At 36.6% G+C, this 22,741-nt stretch overlaps 3 protein-coding genes across 3 annotated transcripts; 2 read left to right on the forward strand and 1 right to left on the reverse strand.

The window, feature by feature from the left end:
• Window positions 1-203: 203 nt before the first annotated feature.
• On the forward strand, window positions 204-855 carry triap1 (TP53 regulated inhibitor of apoptosis 1). Its single transcript, XM_079860761.1, has 2 exons — window positions 204-470; window positions 617-855. Exons 1-2 carry the CDS (start codon window positions 324-326, stop codon window positions 692-694), a joined length of 225 nt encoding a protein of 74 aa, XP_079716887.1. The 5' UTR covers window positions 204-323; the 3' UTR covers window positions 695-855.
• A 1,314-nt stretch (window positions 856-2,169) lies between these two features.
• srsf9 (serine and arginine rich splicing factor 9) lies at window positions 2,170-9,671 on the reverse strand. The gene is made up of 5 exons (XM_079860760.1): window positions 9,571-9,671; window positions 8,470-8,824; window positions 8,174-8,382; window positions 6,380-6,552; window positions 2,170-3,661 (listed from the first exon to the last, which is right to left on the reverse strand). The coding sequence occupies exons 2-5, from the start codon at window positions 8,625-8,627 to the stop codon at window positions 3,440-3,442; spliced, it is 762 nt and encodes a 253-aa protein (XP_079716886.1). The 5' UTR covers window positions 8,628-8,824; window positions 9,571-9,671; the 3' UTR covers window positions 2,170-3,439.
• A 4,123-nt stretch (window positions 9,672-13,794) lies between these two features.
• On the forward strand, window positions 13,795-20,386 carry gal3st1b (galactose-3-O-sulfotransferase 1b). Its single transcript, XM_079862281.1, has 2 exons — window positions 13,795-13,902; window positions 18,247-20,386. The coding sequence occupies exons 1-2, from the start codon at window positions 13,802-13,804 to the stop codon at window positions 19,391-19,393; spliced, it is 1,248 nt and encodes a 415-aa protein (XP_079718407.1). The 5' UTR covers window positions 13,795-13,801; the 3' UTR covers window positions 19,394-20,386.
• Window positions 20,387-22,741: the final 2,355 nt, after the last annotated feature.

Below are 22,741 nucleotides of genomic sequence, written 5' to 3' on the forward strand. Positions count from 1 at the left end.
TTTCCTACTTTTTATTAAATATTTTTATATTTTATTTATTTATTATTTTTGTGAAGAATTAAATTGTTTTACATATTATTATTATTTATTTTTAACATATCTATTCATATTTTATTTTAATTCCAAACATTAAATCAACTGGGTCCCGTTTTATCCTTGAAGACTTTTATTACGCGGCGGCGGCTGAGTGACGTCATCCTCGCGCGCCACGCGAGACCACGTGGTATCGGCAAAGTCAAGAGAGATTGCGGAAAAAACAGCAAGATCTCCTCTGACAGACACCCTTAAACCCGCGAACTGTGTCGTCTCATTTGGATAAGAAGATGAACAGTGTCGGCGAGGGCTGCACGGAGCTCAAGCGCGAGTATGATCAGTGTTTTAACCGCTGGTTCGCCGAGAAATTCCTCAAAGGAGACCGCAGCGCAGATCCATGCAGCGAATTATTCCTCAAATACCACACGTGTGTCCAGGTACATATCCGTGCATGTGAACAATAATGTATGTGATTGTGAATCAGCCCTCGGAGGTGAGAAAACACTTGCGACTGTGTCTCAAAACCTTGTGCGCTTCCTATAAATCTGCTGCCAATCACTGATGCTCTGATGTGTGTTTACAGAAAGCCATCAAGGAGAAGGACATCCCTATAGAAGGTGTGGAGTTCATGGGCCCAAACAGAGAGAAACCAGACAGCTGATGGCCTGATGTTCACCTGAACGCGTTTTATTCTCTGCTTTATATGAACGTGTTGCATCAGACACAAAGACTGCATCGCTGACTCTGATGGACACACATTTTTGAGACTGTACATTACATTGCTTGTTAAATTATTAAATGGGGATTATTTGGCATGTTTGAGCTGTCAGCATCACTGAGGCTTTTTTTTTTAAACATGCAAGAAAATGCATGTGTGCATTAAAATGAAACCAGTTGTGTTTGGTTTGCAGACTGTCTTTAATGTGCCTCAGAAAATGTTTAACAATACATGTGAATTATTTTTTACTTTCATTATTTTAAACGCAAGCCAACAATTAATTCACTGTCCTTAAGGCCATTTTGTTTTAGGAGGGCGGAGTGTAATGTTATTTAAATAATTAAAGAATATAAATGGATTTCAGGTAGTGATGCATCATGGGAGAAATTAAGTGTTGATTCAAGGGGAAAATTATTCAGTTTCGAAGCTTTTGAAACGTCGATGCAACGAAAACATGAATAGAAGCACGTTTTACAAACTAATTGCAATTTTTAAAGTGTAATTATTAATGGCCGCTAACAAAATCATCGTTAAATATGAAAAGTATGTATCGTGTGTTATTTTGTTACTGTAGTCTTGTTTTTATTTTATGGAGACCTTCAGGCCAATAAGAGACTAATGAAATGTCTACAAATTTATATAACTGATTAGATGAGAATCCATAAAGTATATAGACACGGATCCATGTGTTCAGAGAGATCAATAACCGTTGTGTCGAAACAAAGCATCGTTTACTGAAATCACGTGACTCAGTTTGATCGATATGCGCTCTGAATCAATCATGATTGGCAAAGGTTTCGAAGCTTAACAAAAGTAACGCGCCCATCAAAAAAGTAAAGAATAAACCATATTTCCACGGATCCATGGGTTGAGATCAATGACCGTTAAAAACGTCGAAACAGTTAAGACATAACGAAGCATCGTTTACTGAATCACTTGACTTTGGTAGTTTGAAATGCCTCTGAATCAATCACTGATTCGAAACATGATTCGCAAAGGTTTCGAAGCTTCACAAAAAAGACCAGTAAAATAACAAGTTTTTATCAATTTGAACTATTAACAAATAATAAATGTATTTTAAGATGTATACCCATTCACTCTTATTCGTACGTGGTAAATGTTTCTTGTATTAAATGATTCAGCCTATATTTTACATTCAACACGAAATTTGACAAAAAAAGTATAGTAGTTTGCATCACTGGATATAACTGTTGATTATCATTTATATAGTAAAACAGCTTTTTAAATCTTACCTCGCATTCGCACTTTACCATCAAACACTGAAGCCGAGCTGAAATTCGCGCGGTTTCTATGTGAAGTGTGACGCAGTAAACTAAGCCCCGCCTTCTTTGATTGGCCATCAGTTTTGTTTTGTTTTTTCGATAATGAGCTAAGTTTTTATTTATTTATTATTTATTAAATGTTTATTCCAGCAAAATATCCATGTAGCATTTCGAAAGATACAAACGTTTCACATATAATGCTCTAAAGAATTCCATAGCACCATAAAAACTTTAATAACATTTTTAACATCAGGTATTGATTGTATATGATGAAGTAAGGATAACTTTCAAATATATTCAAAGATATTAAAGAAAAATATATTCACATATTGAGGAATAAAAAAAAAATAACAGAAAAGGGTATACATGCATGCTCAAAATAAAAAAAATAGGAATTTAATTCTTTGTAAATCAACATGTTTTCTCTGTTAGTGTAACTTCTAACACTTCTTTGTCATCAACAAATCCGTGATGTACAGAATCCAACACATGCTATTTATTGAAACCTAATTAAATCTGTGGCGTCACATCAGTACACTACTGGGAAATATATATTTCGGACTAATTAAAAAAGTTGAAATTAAAATGATAAAATGAAAAAAGTTTTTCCGTACAAATGGCTCAGATAAGTCAAAGAACATTTTATGGTTTAAATGAGCAATTTCTCAAAGAAAGATCAATATCTGAAATATTGAGAGCTCAGCATAACTAATAAAATATTAACTGCTATAGAAAAACAAATAAACACATATTTGATGAATCTTAATTAATCTTAGCTAATGCTCATTTTAACATTTACTGACAATGCCTGTTTAACCTTAATGCATCATTTTAATTAATTCATTATTTTAAAGGATTACTGATAATTCAATGACTTGATTTTTAACTCACAATTTACTGTTTTTCCATTATTCCTGCAAAACGGCGGTGTGTAAAAATGACTCATGATACATTGCGGGAGTAAATTTGACTTGATGCTTTAATTGAGAAAAAAAAAAAAAATTATGCATACAGTCATCACATGATACAAAACAAACAGAAAAGCAAAAAAAGATCACATAGGGGGAAATTCCAGAAAGAAACATTTTAAAAATTCCAGCCTTTTATTCAAATCACAAAAAATTGTCATGTTTATGAAATAGACCAGATTAATCACAAACAGCACGTCTTTAATGTCACCTCATGCCAATCACAAAAGGACAAAACGGGTTATTCATCTTCAGATCTTTCACATTCACAACCGCATCATCTGCTCTGAAAACACACACGCATCATCCACATGATCATTTACATATTCGCATGAACTGAACGGTGAATAAGGCCATTCGGGTTCCTAAAATGGAATGTAAATTACAAAATTGAGAAAGGAAAAGAGGGCGTGACGGCCGAGAAAAGGAGCTGGCGCTCATCGATAGTGGCGTGGCGGCGGGCTATGGTGCTGGAGCGGGGGGCGGCGGGAGGGCGGGCTATGGCGGGTCATGTGACGCGGTGGCGATCGGTAACGGGGGGGCGGAGACCCTCTGCTCTGGTACGCGGGTGAGTAGCGTCCGCGAGACCTGGACCGGGATCGCGAGCGACCCCAGCTTGTGCCTCGCTCCTCCATGACTCTGATGTAGGACGTCTCTCCCTGCACAACAAACAAGATGGATGAACTTTAAATCAGGGGTATTATCGCCACCTAAAACTAGAGCTTTTAAAGGGGTGGATAATGCCCTTTTCTCAAGATGTAAATAAGTCTTTGATGTTGAGTGTGTGTGTAAAGTTTTAGCTCAAAATACCCCACAGATATTTTTATATAGCATGTTAAAATTGTCACTTTTTGAGGGTGAGCAAAAACGCACTGTTTTGTGTCTGTCCCTTTAAATGCAAATGAGCTGCTGCTCCCGGCACAGGGGGCGGAGCTTCAACAAGTCAAGCAGTGAAAATTTCAAAAACTTTTAGCCTTTTATGTTCAAACCGAAGTCGGACAATGTGAGACTCGAGAAGAAGTGACAACACGTAGAAGCAACAGGACATTTCTGAATGGTTAGTTGAAGAATTTATGTTGCTGATGTGGAGTTTACTATCTTCTAGTCATTGATTACTATCTTCTATCATGATATTCTGTCGAAATCGTGTTCCGGGGGCGGGGTTTATGTAAATTCTAGGGTTGGTGATGACACTAACCCGGGAGGAATGTGGTGTAGTCTCTACCAGCCGTTTGTTGTAATCCTTAAAAAGCAATTTCTGTAAAAGCAAATATCTCCCTTTGCTTTGAACTTTGAGCGTCGTAACTTTGCAGATGTTGTTTATGCTCAAACAGCAACATTACACACTAACTAAAGTTAGAAAAGTTAAATCATAATCAACCACCCCTTTAATGTCGTTTATATGCAGTGATGGGGGTAATGCATTACAAGTAACTTGAGTTACGTAATCAGATTACTTTTTTCAAGTAACTAGTAAAGTAATTTTACATTTTCAGCAAAATATCTGAGTTACTTTTTTCAAATAAGTAACGCAAGTTACTTTGCTTTCCCATGACTGACAGCTTTTCTGTCCCCATGCTGTCGAGTTGTATTTAAAGAGACGTTGTATTTAAAAATGAATGTTTATTGTAGTTCTGGACTAAATGTGAGCGTGCATTTACACGTCTCACTTGCACAAAAAAAGATTCAGTATTCCTCAAAATTAATACAATCAGTGAAATGCAAAATCAGAATACTAAGCAAACCTCCAATAATTACTGTTAAATAAAACAAATATTTGTATGCTTTTAATCTCACTTTATTGACCAATGTATCTGCTGCTGAACTTGTGGAAGTATAGATTCATGGAAACCTGAGAGATTTGTTTGAGCTGCGCACCTTACACATATACATTTGCATTTCATTCAGCCTAGGGCTGGGCGATATGGCCAAAAAAAAAAAATCAAGATAATTTTTTTTTATCAGTCGATATCGATAATTATCACGATAAAAGTCAAATCTTTATTTCTTTCAAGTTTAAAGGCAGATTTTTGCTCCTAAGTGAAAGTTGTAGAAACCAGAGCGTTAATTGTGGTTTTAAACTACTCTTTATTGTCAGAACATATCAGGACAAACACTTGCCAAACTGGTGAACATTTCACAAATCTGAGGTAGAACATTCAAACATTTGTCATTTTTCCTTAACAAAATAAATATCTTTATTGGACAATTCATTTCTTAGTTTCTGCATGTGCTAATTTTTATTCGGTAAAATGTAATATTCTGACTGTTTGAGTTTTATTAAACTTAACCATTGGTCATCCAGTATCATGCATTTAGATGATGATAACCTCACTATCATGGCAAAATGTAACTTTATGGTTTCTATGGTATTTGTATAAATAACAGTAGCCTAAATATTCCATCAGTCCTTTAATACATTGTCTACATTAATAATATAATACAAATAAATATGTATATCCCACATTTCATGGTGCAGTTAATATTACTAGGCTAACGTTACAGTAAATCCATGGTAAATGATGGGAATTTGTAGACGGAAAAGCCTTCTGACTGTATCGTTGCGCACAGTGTTTCATCTGCCTTTAAACTGGTTTAAATCACTGAGACATTGTGTTCTTCGCTGAATTCAAGCGCTTCTCACTGAATCTCGTGACGAGAGCGATCAGAGTAAACGCATCTGATCTAGTGAGCTCGCACTGCGCTGCTGTTTGGACTTTGAGCCGAGCGGATAAATGGTTCGTGTGGCGCGCGGTTCAAGTGAGTTTCGTTCCGCTTTTGGCGCATAAACATTATCGAACTCTTGATATCGTTTTATTGAGAAAAATTATATCGCGATAATTATCGTTATCGTTTTATCGCCCAGCCCTACTTCAGCCTTATTTTTTACATTTTTGTGTGAAAAGGCCTTTACATTTGCCCAAAAATATAACTTTTTTGTTATTAAAAAAAAAAAGCCCAGCCCTAGTGAGTAACGCAAAAGTGACATGACACATTACTTTTCTTAAAAAGTAACTAACGCAATTAGTTACTTTTTAAGGGAGTAACGCAATATTGTAATGCTTTACTTTTTCAAAGTAACTTTCCCCAACATTGTTTATATGTCTATGTGGTGTTTTTAATATGCTTTAAGACAAATCATGTGTAAATTCATAAGTCGACACCATTGCTGAGTATTTTCTCCTTAAAACTGCAGTGAACCAAAGACAGTCTCAAAAACACGCTTTGAAATCGCTGGTGTTTCTGACGTCACAAACTACCTTGTAACCAATCAGATCAACGTGTGATCATTGGGGGGCGAGATTTTGAAGCCCAAAAAATTACACCCATACGAACATGTCTGAATTTGCACACTCAATCAATGCACGTTTCCTCACCTGGTGTGATCTGAACTCTGTGCTGTCCAGACGCCGCAGCGCGTACTCCATGTCCTCACGTCTGAGGAACTCAACCACGCCCTCGCCGTCACGCTGCACGTCAGCGAAACACACGTCTCCGGCCTCACGCATGTGGTCTTTGAGGTCCTGCCAGCTGCCAGTGGGAGGAAGACCTGCAGGGAAAGGTTTTTATTATGTTCATACACCCATCTACAAAACACTTTGAGAGTTAAGTGCTGTACACATTTGTGTAATATGCATGTAAACAAATTAACATCCATTTGCAAAATTAAAGTCAAGCATTCACAACCCATTATGATGATCAGTAAATAAAAAGTAAACCCTTTTCACATTTCTATGGTTCTCAGAGGCAGAAGTCGTCATAGTTGGGTAAACTTATAGTGATTAGGTTTAGGAGTGGACGGCTGACTCCTAAAGTTTTTGATATTCCTTATATTCTGTGGTGGTCAGTTCGCAGCAGTGACAGAAATCATCTTTTCCAAACAAATGAAATCAACAAAATTTATCTTTGCAACGCAGAAGCTGCATCTGAAGTGGCATTTAGATGCATTTACACAGACTGTTTAACGCAGCTCAGAGAGACATGGATGCGTTTAACCTGCAGTTACACATGCAGAAATAATGTTTTGATTAATTAGACATAAAACGCTGCATATTTATATTTTAAAATGATTTAAAAAATTTAAAAAGATACTTTAAATGTGAAATTAAAACCACCACTAGGAAGCAGCGAGTCACTGTTAATGAGTCATTGACATTCAACCGATTCATTCAAATGGCTGATTCATTCAGAAACGAATCATTTGACTTACTTGATGAGTGAGTCATTGAATCATTCATTCAAGTGATTCGTTCATTCAGTAAGGAAACACCTGTGTGTCAGAGAGCAAAACTATCCTGTGTTTTTTTTTTTTTTGGGAACTATTTTTCTTGACGAAATGTAGTAAAAACAGGCAATACCGTGTCTAAAATGCAAGTCACTTAATATTAACAATTTGTTTAATGAACTGTTGTATAAAATCAATGTCACATTTGTAATAATGCTGATATTTAGAGAAAAAACTGCACTCTTCGTGTGACATCGACTTGAGTCCCCCGTGTTGAAAATCCAGGTTTTAATGTTGTTTATATGTCTATGTGGTGTTTTTAATCTGCTTTTAGACAAAGCATGTGTAAATTCATAAGTCGACACCATTGCTGAGTATTTCCTCCTTAAAACTGCAGTGAACCAAAGACAGTCTCAAAAACACGCTTTGAAATCGCTGGTGTTTCTGACGTCACAAACTACCTTGTAACCAATCAGATCAACGTGTGATCGTCAACCAGTGGATCTCTGAGCTGAGTGAGTGAGTGGAGGCGGGGCTCATTTGCATATTCATAGAAACAGGTATACTAAATTAGGCAAGGGTGTCGAGTTACATTCAAGATATTTTAAGGCATGAAGAAATTTTTGTCCAAAGAAAAAACGCTTAAATATGTAATTTTGGTGATCAAAGATAATTTCACAGATCAAATTATTGACTACAGGGGGTCTTGAATATTGAGAGCATTATAAATGCATTTTTTAATAGAGTAAATCATGTAATGAAAGCATGCACACGCGCACTAGTCTGAATACATAACGTAGTGTGTGTTTTTGTAAAGTGAGGGACATACTTGATAATGTCAGATCGCACATCATTAAAACAACAATCACGATATTATTGTAGACAATATTTATAATGTCATGTTGATTTAAGTGAAGGTGCCAGTGTCTCAAATCTCTTAACTCACCGGTTACAATAACACGAAACTCAGATCTACGTGTCGGGGGCCCAAACCTTCCCCGTGGCCCTCCTCCTCCTCCTCCACCTCCTCCTCCTCCACCTCCTCCTCCTGAAGGTCCACTAAATTTGGATCCGGAAGAACGAGGGTATTCCACACGCAGCTTACAGTCTCCAAAAGCATATCCATTCCTTCCAAAGACCGCATCCTCGGCATCCCTAGAGGAAGAGAGGAAAGTGCTCCTAATTTTCGTTCTACACCTGAAAAAGCCTCGTCCATGAGCTCTCTGAGGCCGTGCGACTCACCGTGGATCCTCAAATCGCACAAAGGCAAACGGGATGGTGCCTCTGTTGTTCTTCAGCTCAATATCCCGAATTTTTCCGTATTTGTAGAAGAGATCCTCAATGTCCCTCTCCTGAACTTCCATGGGAAGGTTTCCCACGTAGATCCGTCCGTCCGACATGGCTTAAACCTCGCTGGACCTGCAGCCTTCGAGGAAATAGAGCGTTTTTTTTTTCCGGGTCAAGGTCTTTAAAACATCCAAACTCTAGTCCGTTCTTCTAAAAGCCACTATTTACAACTCTAAACTCTGGTGGAAGCAGTGCATGTCGAGCTCAAGTAACCCAGCAGAGGACCTTCTCCAGGACCACAGTCTGAAAACTTAGAAACACAGGATAATCAGTCAATATGAACATACATGAGGGTCAGATGAGGAACAAGGGAGTGAATGATGCTTCCAATCGACCACAAAACATTTGAATAACGTCTAAGGAGCACATGTGTGCATGATTTAAATGGCGATTTACATTTTGTAGGGAAAATATCATCTCATTTTGACATAGAAGACGTATTAAGCTACCATACGTTATGCCAAGATCTAGAAAAACTACTTTTAATATGTCAAATATCATTCAACACAAACATTGTAAAACATTTTGTAAAGAGCAGGGCATTATGGGTGACTCTGGTATTAGCTTAGGGGCTTTGTAAAGAGAATAACTCTGCAAATATGTGAAAAAAAATATGATTAATAAAGGAGTATGTTTAATAAAGGAGTCAAATGCAAATGACTGGAGGAGCCATGACAGCTGCTAACAGTGCTAACATCTCTCATTTCTTCTAATGTTGTTAATTCCCCACGCAATTTAAAATATAAACCTAGATACGTTCATTTATTCTAGTATATATAATAATCACCTACATTAGGCATACAATTGTCATATTTAAGTATTGTTTGGTAACAATACAACACAATGACATTAGCATACTAGCTGCTAGCTCCTTTGTTGAGACCAACTGCTCAGAGCAAAATGACAAAACACGAGCGAATAACGAGGTCTGCCTTTTTCCTCAATCGCGAATGTGTTTAAAGATTAAATATAAGGGGAATTTATAATTTGATTTACCTTAATAAATTGCAGCTCGTAATAAAAAACCGAGGATAAACAGGCGCACGCGCTTCCCCTCCCCGGATCAGGAAGTGAGAGAATTAAAATTCCGCCCCTTCAGGCGGAAACCAGCAACTGCAGCAAACCGCTGAAACCGCGAGACCGCTTGTGAGCGAGCGACGACCGGCGACGACACACAGACAAAACACGAGCACTTCAGTGTATCGGTGTGATAAATAAATATATATAAAGTATAAATATAAATTTATTATATCACGTTAAATACTTTTTATAAATGTCATTAAAGTAACATAAAATAAAATTAAAGTTACAATTAAATTAAATATAATTATAGTTAAAATTAAATTAAATATTATATTATTTTTTTTTTAAAAATCATTATAGCTTAAAGAAAAGACAATAATAAAATAATGTTATTACAGTTAAAATGAAATAAAATGTTATAATAATTAAAATAAAAGAATAATAAAATGTCATCAAAATGTCAAATGTCATTGGTAAAATAAAATAAAATAAACTGTTATTATAGTTAAAATAAAAAAAATGTCAGTAAAATATCAAATGTCATAGCAAATAAAATAAAATCACAAATGTAATTATAGCTCAAATAAAATAAAATTATATTATAGCTAAAATAAAATAAAATGTTATTATGGTTCAAATAAAAAATAAATACATAAAATGTCATTATAACTCAAATAAATAAAATAAAATGTTATTATAGTCAAAATAAAAAAAATGTAATGTTATTATAGTCAATAAATAAAATAAAATTAAATTCAGTTATTTAAAGTATATCATTAACAATGTTTTGCAAAAGAAAATGCATAAAGAAACATATAATCAGAGGTGGAGGTAGTAACGAAGTACACTTACTTCATTACATTTAGGCTACTTGAGTATTTTTTAAGTAAAATTGTACTTTTAAAAGTAGATTTAAATGTGGGTACTTTTACTTTAACTCGAGTACACCCTAAAGAAAAAAACTGTACTTTTACTTCGTTACGTTGGGCGACGTTCCTCTCGTTTATTTTAATGCAATACATGTTGTTAAATGCGTAGTTCAATACCAAGCGCGCTGTATCTTTTTTCTGGTCATGAGCGATGCTCAATTCACAAATGAATCACTCTTTTGAGTCGATTCTGTTCAAAGACTTCATCAAACAAGTTGGCAGATCTGTCTAAATCGGTTCGCGAATCAGTTTGAATGATCTGAGTTTGATGAGTCGTAACATGAAGCATCAAGAGCTTTTGATGAAGTGGCTGTGGACCTACAGTACACTCAAGTGAAAGCAAATCTGCAAATACATCATATTTTTGCCAGCGATGAAGATCTTTATTAGTTGAACATCTTCGTAAGTTTTCTGTGAATGAATGATTCCACAGGACGATATATTCGATTTCATTTCACTCAGGTAATACATTTACAAACAAACAGATTATTACGCCACGATAGCACTACTACAAAGTATGACATTACCCGTTTTTTGGACATATACATTAATTTATACATTAAATAAGCTGTTGTCCACAGTTTATGAAACGAACACTCGCCATCCCGCGGTAATGTGTGTGTGTGCAGTGATGTGATGTGACTCTGCAAAGTCACTTTATTTCGACATTGTCTAATAATCCAAATGTAGTTGTATAAGTTACTATTATACAAACCAAAGGACAGGCAATGATTTTCGGGCTACAGATGGCAGAAATAATGCTTGTCTCTTCTGTTTTTGTTGCAAAGATAGCCTATCTAATTATGATAATAATATTCATTTAAATTAAAAATAACTAAATAATATCATGTTATGTATATATATATATATATATATATATATATATATATATATATATATATATATATATGAAGAGTTCAGATGCAAAAAGCCTCTAAGTGCCATCTGAAAATTTCTTCTAAAATGGTCATTTTTATCAAGCTCGTATATTTAAGTTCAGTAATTTCACTTAAATGGCAATGAAAATGACCTATTAATTGTCATTCAAGTGAAATTACTGAACTGAAATATACGAGCTTGATAAAAATGATCATTCTAGAAGAAATTTTCAGATGGCACTTAGAGGCTTTTGCATCTGAACTCTTCATATATATATATATATATATATATATATATATATATATATATATATATATATATATAGGCCTGTATATGATCCGAAGTAACTAGCTACTTGAGTAGTTTTTTCATTGGATACTTTTTACTCTTACTCAAGTAGCCTATCTATTAAGATTATTACTTTTACTTTGAGTTAATATTTCTATAAGTACTTGTACTTTACTACAATAAAATCAAATTGTCTATGATAATTGACAATTCCATTGTCATCAGGGTTATTATAGTTAACTAAAACCAAACCAGAAAAAAGCATTTTTGTAAAAAATAATAATAAAAAAAAAATCAACATTTCTCATTTTTATTTTTGTTGTAACAAGCATGTACTAAAATAACTAAAACTGAAATATATCTAAATAACTATTGATTATTTCAAGGTTTTAACACAAGTCTAATGTTCACAGTATGTTAGCGTGTCACAACATGAGCGGGGTGTGTACTGACCACATCAGACATCGATGAAACAACATCTTTTCATGGTTTTATTAAATCACAGATGGGTGTGAGCGACCTTCCATTGCTCCATACTGACAGTTTATCGTTTATAAACATCAAACCAATCAGAACAAAGACCGGAGAGGTTTTTCTCAGAACAGCAGAACAGGTTCCCATGAGCGCTGTAGTAGATGTCCATCATTTCAATTATTGGACTGAGCACTGTTATGTTATCTCAGTCTTTGGCCATGATTTCTGGGATGATAGCAAGGCTTCAACAAACACTGATCCGGTATAAGCTGCACTCAAATCTGTTATGACATCATATGGAATGATGACATCATATTAAGAATGATCATATTAGCTCATGCGATTTCGAATCAAAGCCTTTGAAATGCATGAGAGGAGAAAGTGTTGAATGCGTTGTGACGTGTTCTTAATTAACTGCATGGGGGGGGGGGGGTATGTAAAAACAAATATTGCATCACAATAAGTGTAATTGTGATTGTCAAAACATTTGGTAACTAAATAGAATTTTATGAAGTTTAGTGACAACATGTTACAATGTTTACATTGTAGGATACAGTTTTTATTATTGCTTGACAAAATTTCAAGATTTCAATTCTATTCTTGTGATTTGATTCCGATTTTGATTCAATATTGACTAATTTGGATACATGTTTATTTTAAATTTTATTTAAAAAAATAATCTCACTTAATGCTGTAAACATAGAGGGCCCAATCTGCTGGTATTATTAAAGGTTAAAAATAACAAATTAAATTAAATATAATGCAGTTTTTGTTATAATAACAATTATTTAATGACATAAGTAAAAATATAATAAATATGTAATATAGTGCTCAGCAAAATCTCCTCTAGCTATTTTTTCTATTCAGTTTCTATTCATGCTATGGTCATTAAATGGCATTCCTGAGGTAAATGTAACGTTATGTGACATAATTGTTCTCCTGCTGTTATATTGGCTTATATTATATTGCGACGTGTTCTTAATTAACTGCATGTCTGACACGCCTTTCCGAAATGACATCATTCAGGAAGGACTTTTACAAGTGTTTTCATTTACACATTTTACTGACGTTTTGTCATTCTGTAAATTCTTAGAATGAGTCAACTTTATTAGTTTTAACCACTTATTTAGACATTTCATCCACTTGATATATAGTAAATGTTGCATTTAAGGTGTGTTGGAATGAAATTAAGGCAAAAGGAGGAACTTTGAAACAAGAGTTGTACAGTAAACACTGGCATATGCCTGTTTGATGTGTAAACACAGAGTACGAAACACTTTCTGTCCAAATATACAGTATGAGACTCTGTGCATACAAATCCACCATACTATTAATAATAACAATGCATATTCTAACAAATGTAGCTAAACAGAGTGCCTCTCATTTGCAAATACCAAACAAAATCAAAACATGTCTAATAAAACTTATTTCCAAGGAGTAAAGATCTGATATCATAGTTGCATAAACACCGCCACCGTCCTAAGAACTAGTCCAACTAGCAATCAGCGAGGAGTGAACAGTCTTGTTTTTTTGGTTCTTGTAAAAGACTAGTCTACGGTCTATGCAATCGGCCACGGTATAGATAAAGTGATCTCATCTATGATTTCCTTTTAAGGATCCAAGAGTTTGGAAGGATGATGAAGCGAGTGACACAAAAGTTGTTTTTGGGGGCTTTTGTGGTTTGCATCATGGGATTCTACTGTTTTATTGCTCCAGCCTCCCTGGATACACACAGGTAAGCACACTTTGTTGTTTCTTTTAACATTTAGCATATTGACAACTAAATCTCCCACTTAACGTTAATCTTGCACAAAAAACACACACATTTTAGAACATTTAATTTTAGCATTTACTCTCCCTTTAAAGTGCCATAGCAAAGTATGCTGGGAAATAGAAAAAAACAAAATTTGTATTAAAGTTTATTTAAATTAAAAGAACCAAGTTTATAAAACTCAAAACTATGTAACAATTACTTAAATGTGTCAGTTTTGTGAACGCAAAAGGAAAAGAAAGTTCTAAATAGTTAATTTGATTTGTTTAAGTTAACCCAACTCAAACCAATTAATTATTTTGAGCATCTGGGTTTACATTGGTTGCTTATGATTCAACATATGGCTTTCTATTTTACAACCTGCCGATACCAGTCATCCATCACCAATCATGTGGTCTATTTAAAGCCATCCTTTTAACTACTCCGATCAGGATTTTTCAGACATTAATACTTTTATTCAGCAAGGACGCTTAAAACTGAGCAAAAGTAAAAACATTCGTTATAGATTTTTTTCTTAAAATTTGCAGACTGAATGGTCAAAAGTTATTGAGTAGAGATACCTCACCTTCTAATCTGCATTATCATTATTTACCCGTGCCAGACATTGAGACGGAATACACGATAAAAAAATGATGGTGATTTAATTTTAACGGTGAATAACTGTAAAAATGCTACGGTCAATCCTGTTTTATTGGTTAACAGTAAGTTTCCCTATGATATATGGTTAATCTAACTTTATTTTAAAGTAAAATACAGTTAAATTGACAGAAGTGAAAAAAGAAAACATCATTGTATAATTTACTGTGAAACCCGTAAATTGACATTCCCGGAATTCCCTGAGTGACACTTCAAAAGTGTGATGCATTTTTTCTGAAATAACTATGCCATAGTTTGTTCTTATCAGTGAACATTAGGTTTATATGTTACATGTTGTTAAATGAATGTTTATCGCATAACTTTAGTGTTGTGTGTTACCATGATGGTGTTTAGTGTTTGAGTGAATGACACTGTGTCTTTTAAATATTAGCATTGACCTTTTCAGCTTGTGCAAAAGCTGCTTGGGATGAGCTTTGATTTATCATGTGACTTCCTCATCACCATCACGTGTTTTGGTGGTTGTCAGTGTATTACAAACGCACAGAACAGATATTAGTACTTCAATAGGTTGGTGAATAAACGTTATATCATTTAAGTTAAATCTGTAAAACCTCAAATGTTGCTATACTGTATTTTTACAGTTACCATTTTTTTTTTACCGTAAATTTCACAGATTTTTTTTTACAGTGATATGGCATAAATAAAAATGTAAAAAAATATCCTGCTAAATTAACGATAAACAAGCTGTGGTTGCCAGAAATGTAAAATACCGTGATTTTTCCAGTATTACAGGTCTATATATTTTACAATTATATATTTAACCACATGTAAAATTTTAATATACCAATCTACTTGAACTATCAAAATCAGCTTTTTACCTTAAATACTATGATAACCACCATAATAATATGGGCGCTCCAATCACTATAATCGCTCCTTATCGCTTATCTGTGATCTCTCAATTTGCTGATTTCATAATCTGATTTCTTGCTGACACATGCGTTACAGTGGTTAAAAAAGTCTAGTCACACACCCGTTAAAACGGCTGGTTTTTGTGATGTAAATAAAATCAAACAAATCGGAACTGCTGATAAGACTCTAAATCAAAGGGTGCTTCAACTTACTGTATATATATATATATATATATATATATATATATATATATATATATATATATATATATATACTGTATATATGCAAAAGCCTCTAAGTGCCATCTGAAATTTTCTTCTAGAATGATCATTTTTATCAAGCTCGTATATTTAAGTTCAATAATTTAACTTAAATGGCAATGAAAATTACCTATTAATTGTCATTTAAGTGAAATTACTGATCTTAAATATACGAGCTTGATAAAAATGATCATTCTAGAAGAAAATTTCAGATGGCACTTAGAGGCTTTTGCATCTGAACTCTTCATATATATATATATTGCTGCCTGTTCTGCTGTCCTGTATATTACTCCCATTAAACCTTCGTATTGGAAAAGATATCCTCTTTTGTCTTCCTGCAACCACCCGTGACAGAAGATCGGACCAAAAGTTTAAAGAGTGGAAGAGGAGAACATGGGCGTTCTCCGCACCCTCGTAAATCCTGCAAGTTGACTGGTGACCTGTTTCCAGGATGGCGGCCATATTGAAGAATGTGTCAAAGTTACTGGAGATTTCTCATGAGGTAAACTGGGTAGATGACATCCTAAAGATTGTGTTCTGGTACGGACTGGACGATCATCTGCACCAGCAAGCTCTGGTCCCAGCGGCTGTGATCCCAGGCATTTTCGCGCAATACCTGGATCATGTGCTGTGGTTGAGTGGCTCAACCTTCACCATGGGTGAGGCTGACGATGACATTGCCACTCAACCACAAACACCAGCCAGCTTCACCGCCCTTCCACAGCCTCGTCCCGTCGAGACCGCCCTTCCACAGCCTCGTCCCGCCGAGACCACCCTTCCAGAGCCTCGTCCCGCCGAGACCGCCCTTCCACAGCCTCGTCCCGTCGAGACCGCCCTTCCACAGCCTCGTCCCGCCGAGACCACCCTTCCAGAGCCTCGTCCCGCCGAGACCGCCCTTCCACAGCCTCGTCCCGCCGAGACCGCCCTTCCACAGCCTCGTCCCGCCGAGACCACCCTTCCAGAGCCTCGTCCCGCCGAGACCGCCCTTCCACAGCCTCGTCCCGCCGAGACCACCCTTCCAGAGCCTCGTCCTGTCATGGCCGCCGCCTGCTACTCCTGAGTCTGTTCCTGAATTCCCACCCAACCTCCCTCTCCCACCTATCCAGTCGATGCCCTGGATCCGACTCCAACCACCGCGTCCAGGATTCCTCATCGGCCCATCAGTCCATTGGCTCACCCTTGGCTCCTACCTCCTTCATGGATCATCAGTTCACCAGTTCTGCCAGGCTCCCTCGTCCCACCGCATCCACCCAGGTCGCTAGTCGACCTACCCTCACCTCTGGACTGCACTCCTCTGGCTACGCCCCGTCCCTTCGTCCCCTTGGCTCCATTGGACTCCTCACTCCCTTCTGCTCCTCCTTGGTCCTCAGTCCCTCTGTCTCCACCACGCCCTTCTGTGTCCCCGTCTACACCTCAGTCGCCCGAGCCAGCGGCTTCCCCGTGTCCCTCTGAACCCTCTGCTCCACCATGGATCATCATCCTTCCCTCTGGACCTATCACCCCTCTGCCAAGCCCTTCTCCTGATATTCTGCCTGCCTTCTCCAGCCCTTCGCCCACTCCTGTTGCCAGCCCTCCGCCTGCTCCTCTTCCTCCTCCCAAACCCCCACCTTCATCTCTCTTGTTACAGCGCGAGGACGCGCCTTGCGGGGAGGGGCGTTCTGTCACAGTGATTTTTGGGTTAGTTTGTTTTCATTTGGACTTGTATTCACGTCACGTGTCATTATCAGTTCATCTGTATCACCTGTGTTCCGTTAATCAGTGTCATCTGTGTTTGCATTCAAGTTCCGTCCGTTCTGTCAGTCTTTGTCCGATCTCCGTTGTATTTAGTGTGTGTTGCCTGTTCTGCTGCCCTGTATATTACTCCCATTAAACCTTCGTGTTGGAAAAGATACCTTAATCATCTTCTGTCTTCCTGCAACCACCCGTGATATTAATAGTTTAATTTTAAAATTGTGTTACCATTTAGAAAGTTTGCATTTACTGAATTAGCTAGTTAAAGCTAACCAAGTTTCCACTAATACATTTTTTTTTTTAGTTGAAATTACATGATAATTTTAAATTAAATGTATGAATTAGATTACTCAAAGATTTCAAGTTAAGAGCAATTAAAATTTAAGTACAAGAGAAAAATCTGCTAGTTCTGCTTACAAACTTTGAATTTCTAAATGTAAAATGTTTGATGTAACTGATTACCTAATGTTCAGTTTTAGTTTTTTTTTTTTTTTTTGGGTAGAATAAATCAAAAAAAGTTAATTTTACTCAAACAAATACATATAAATAATAAATCCAGATAAATTTAGCAGTGGTCTCTTCATTTTTTTTTTCCAAAGCTGTATTTCATTCCATCCAATAAATTACATTAAAGGACAATTTGAACATTTGAAGTGAAAAAGTCAAAAAAGTTAAAAGATGTCCTTAGACAAATATGGGTATTGTTCAAAATTCATGTATAACTTTGATGAAAGGTTTTGATCCACTTCAAATGTTGACTACTGTATAATAATTCAGTGTTTATCCTCTTTTTTTGTATCTTTTTCAGTGTACTTCTGGCCCCATGTGCACCAAACATTAAAGTGTGGAACCATTCCCAGAGCATCAGAGAAGACGTGGCCTGTGCGCCTAAAGTGAACCTGATGTTCATGAAGACCCATAAGACGGCCAGCAGCACTTTAATGAACATTCTCCTCCGCTTTGGAGAAAAGCATCAGCTGAAGTTTGCTCTCCCAGACAGCCGTAATGACTTCTCCTACCCATCCAGCTTCTTTCGAACTCAAGTGAAGAGCTACCAGCCGGGCACGTGCTATAATATCGTGTGCAATCACATGCGATTCAATGCGCCCGAGGTGAAGAAGCTACTCCCGGCGGACGCCATCTTCTTCACCATCATACGAGATCCCGCAGAGCTTTTTGAGTCAACGTTTCACTACTTCAAAGCTTACATACCCCAAACATGGAGAATACCTGGAGAAAACCAATTGAAAGAGTTCCTCGCCCACCCAAACCGCTACTTCAACCCAAAGGGAATCAATGCGTTTTACCTCAAGAACCTACAGTTTTTTGACTTTGGCTTCAAGAACGATTTGGATGCTGGAGATCCAAGAGTTCAACAAGGCATTGAAGACGTCGAAAAGCATTTTCAGTATGTTTTAATATCGGAGCACTTTGAGGAGTCGCTCATTCTGCTAAAAGATGCTCTATGTTGGCAAATGGATGACTTGTTGTTTTTTAAGATTAATACTCGAAATGCCACGTCTGTAGCTCTCATGACCCCGGAGATGAAGACTCAAGCTCGACAATGGAGCGGCGCTGACTGGCAGCTTTATCGGCATTTTAACACCACTTTCTGGGCCCGTGTGGAGGCGTACGGCCGGAGCCGAATGGAGGAGCATGTGAAGGAGCTACGCAGGAGAAACGCAGAGATGGAGGCCATTTGCATTGATGGAGGGCGAGCCGTGGAGGCGAAGGACATCACAGACAGACACATGAAACCCTGGCAGCCCATTGGAAAATCTTCCATATTAGGATTCAACCTGAGGACCGATATTGACCAGCAGTACCAAGAGCTCTGCCGGAAAATGCTGACACCTGAGATCCAGTATTTGACTGATTTAGGAGTCAATCTATGGATCACTAGATTATGGGGCTGGTTTAAGGATAGTATTATTCAGTTTGGGATGAGTTCATGACTTCATATAGATTTTTATATTCATACTAAATTAAAGTTTATGCAATTTTTAATTCTCACTGTTTCATATTTAGTAGCGATAAGTGTTAATTTGATGGTCTTTCATTTTTAAATTATTAGTATTATTTTTAATGTACTAAAAAATGCAAGTAATATAACTGAAAATCACGACTGATTTGTAAGGTTACATTCACTGTTGTGTGGCGAATTTTTGCGGGTGAAAATTCGTTTCAATCAGTGTTGGGTAAGTTACTCTAAAAATATAAATTAATTACTAGCTTCAACAGTGTCAGCAACTTTACTCTCTCTAAAAAGTATAGCATTATTTATTATTACTAATTCCTTTCTAAATCCCATATTTACCTCGAGCAGTTGAACAATACAAGGATTTCAAATAAATAATTAAAAATTGCATAAATTATTCTATAACATAAGTTATTTAAATGGAGAAGGTTACATTAAAAACATACAATTTAACATTTGATGTTAAATCCACTATTGTTAGAATTGTAGTTTAGTCTATACAGTTTTGAATGCACCTTTAACCCGCGGGAGAAAAAAATCAACCCGCGGCAACAATTTAAAAGTAGCGAATTTGAGCCGATTTCAGAGCATTGTTTTCATTTGTAAGGCGTCACCTAGCAACGAGGAGCGTGTTTGTTTAGACAGGTGTCCTGCACAGTCAACGGTTTTTTCCTCATGAAGCTCACTCACAAGTCGAGATCTTTAGTTAATTTGAATTAACTAAATATACCTGAACTGATAAGTGTCATATTTTCATGCCATTTCATTGAATTGTTATTGCTTTCTGGCACAGTGCAGTTTCACATTATTACTGCAGCACAATATTATTATTATATTTTTTTTACTAATTCAACACACGCCTCATTTTACATAAGCCTTAACTGATGAGTATTAAGGATTTACATTTAAATTCATGTTGTATATGATTCCAACAAGAGTTAAAAAGTGTACTGTTTTAATAAACCAATGCAAAACAATAAGCTGTCCTCTCCTTCTTCGCCATATTGAGAAATTTGAGATTTTATGGACCTATTTTGGGACACAATGTTTTAATGCCATCTTATAATATTGTTTTAATCGACTATTGATTGTTTCACAATTGTAATGAAGAGTTTTATTCAAAAACTAAAGTTTGTCTGTTTCAAAACAACGAGTGACGCTCAACGGACTTTTCAGGCGTTCGCCAATCGAACTCAAGCACATGTTCATTGCTGGGCTTTCATTGGACAGCAGCGCGTCCTCCAAATGGGCGGGGCTTATCGGCTCGTACAATTTCCTTCTTATTTTGTCTAAATAATAATGCTCCTATTTTAACGTTTCACTGTTTATTTGAATTCAATAATCGCTAATAATGTTGAACAATATCATTATACTGCTGCTGAAGAGACGGTGTGGTCAGGTATCTGTTACTTTTCACTGCGATGGTCATAATGGATCAATCACATCCGTGCTTGATAACGATTTTTACATCGTATTTTATTGAACTTTCACGAGCGGATTTAATTTTTCTTCCGAGGCGTATATCAAATGAACATGTAGATTTAAAAGATTATCTTCCCTAGAGATCAAAAGCATCAACAATACAAAAAACTCCTAAAGGTTTGAATGCGTCTCAATGAAAGATTCGGCATTCTGGGCCACCAAGCGCCCACACACCAACTATGGCAAGCCGTTTTCACTTTTAATTCCCAGGATATGCATTCTTGATATCAAAAATTCAATTGTCACTAGTTAAAATGCTAATTCTTGATATCTGGAATTACTTTTTCACTAGTAAAACATTTCATTCTTGATATCAATAGGCTGCCATTCAAATTCAGTTGTTGAGATCAAGAATTGATTTTTGTTTTTGTGAAACCAGCCTGAGACATGTAAGTAGCCTATAGCAGTGAGTTGTACTTTTTGACGTGATCGACCCTAGTTCGAATCCACCTTTTGCCAAACTTGTTCTTCTCCCTTTTCCCATTGCATCTCAGATTGGAAAGGCATTTATTTTCAATAAATATGAAGAAAATATGTGAAAAGTGTTTTACAGTGGTTTACCTATACAGTTTTTTGATAAATGAATCAATGGTTTGTACACTCTGGCATGTTTTGTTTGTGTGTGTGTGTGTGTGTGTGTGTGTGTGTGTTTGTTATGATTACCTCTTCTCAACATGGACTCACCCCCTTTCTTGCGTGGGTTTATGTAAATTGCGGGGGTTATGTAAATTTTAGGGTTAGTGATGTCACTAACCCGGGAGGAAGCTTGTGTAGTCCCTACCAGCCGTTTGTTGTAGTCATTAAAAAACAATTTCTTTAAAAGCAAATATCTCCCAATAGGGTATATGTCGAACGTCGCATGACGAAACCGGAAACCTGGTCTCATCGCATCCGCTTGTCATAGAAAGTGTTAACAGCCGTATGAACTGACGCCGATATCTATGGAATTTTAAGGTAATCAGCTAACCTACCTATCTCACTTTGTTATTGGCGTTTTATTCTATTTAAATATCTAAACGTTAGTGTGAAGATTTTTTTTTTTTTTTACTTTTAAATATCGATCTTCACATGCGAGGGACATTGGTTATGATCATCTTTGCTCGCTCCTTTTAAGTTATCTTGAGTAAAACAGTAAAAAAATGCAAGAAGCACATACAAAAGACCTGAACCGGAAGCGATGCGTTCTGTTTTCCGGTTTCGTAATGCGACGTTCGACATATACCCTATTGGTTTGAACCAAGTGTGCCGCAAAAGCCCTGAAAAGTGAAGCCAAAACGTCTGGATCGCCCCCCGGTGACTGGTCCTAGTATAGGTCATAAGCCCCGCCTCCCTGTGTTATTCAACGGGACGTGAGACCAACTAAACAATTAAATTACACTTCAAATATCTTTTTTCCAAAGGTGGTTTCTTTCATTTGCTGTCGTTTTTATCACGCTGATGTAAGCTCAAGTGTCTGTTTCAAAAATAAGTTGGTTTTTAGTTAGTTACGTGATGCTATAAAAACGGTGGTGTAACGTCATGATTGACAGCTGTGATTGACAGGTTCTCTGAGCGAAGTAGTCACTGAAGCACCAACGGACATTTTTTTCGGGATCTTCGGAGGACTGAGGAGATTGTATTTACTTTATTTTAACAAGCCTCTTGTTGTACTGCAATCAATTTTTAAAAAAAGTGCACTCAGGGAGAGTGCATTCTGCAAGAGTGAGGGCGGAGCATTGATTTCGCGGCTTTACTTCCTGGCTCAAGTTCCAAGATGTCAGCGCCATATCAGGACACTGGCGGCTTCAGTTCTCACCAATGGAAGAGAGCGAAGGGGCGTCATCCATCTTTTTTTACAGTTTAT

The sequence above is a fragment of the Squalius cephalus genome, assembly GCF_949319135.1.
Source record: "Squalius cephalus genome assembly, chromosome: 24".
Taxonomy (NCBI): Eukaryota; Metazoa; Chordata; class Actinopteri; order Cypriniformes; family Leuciscidae; genus Squalius; species Squalius cephalus.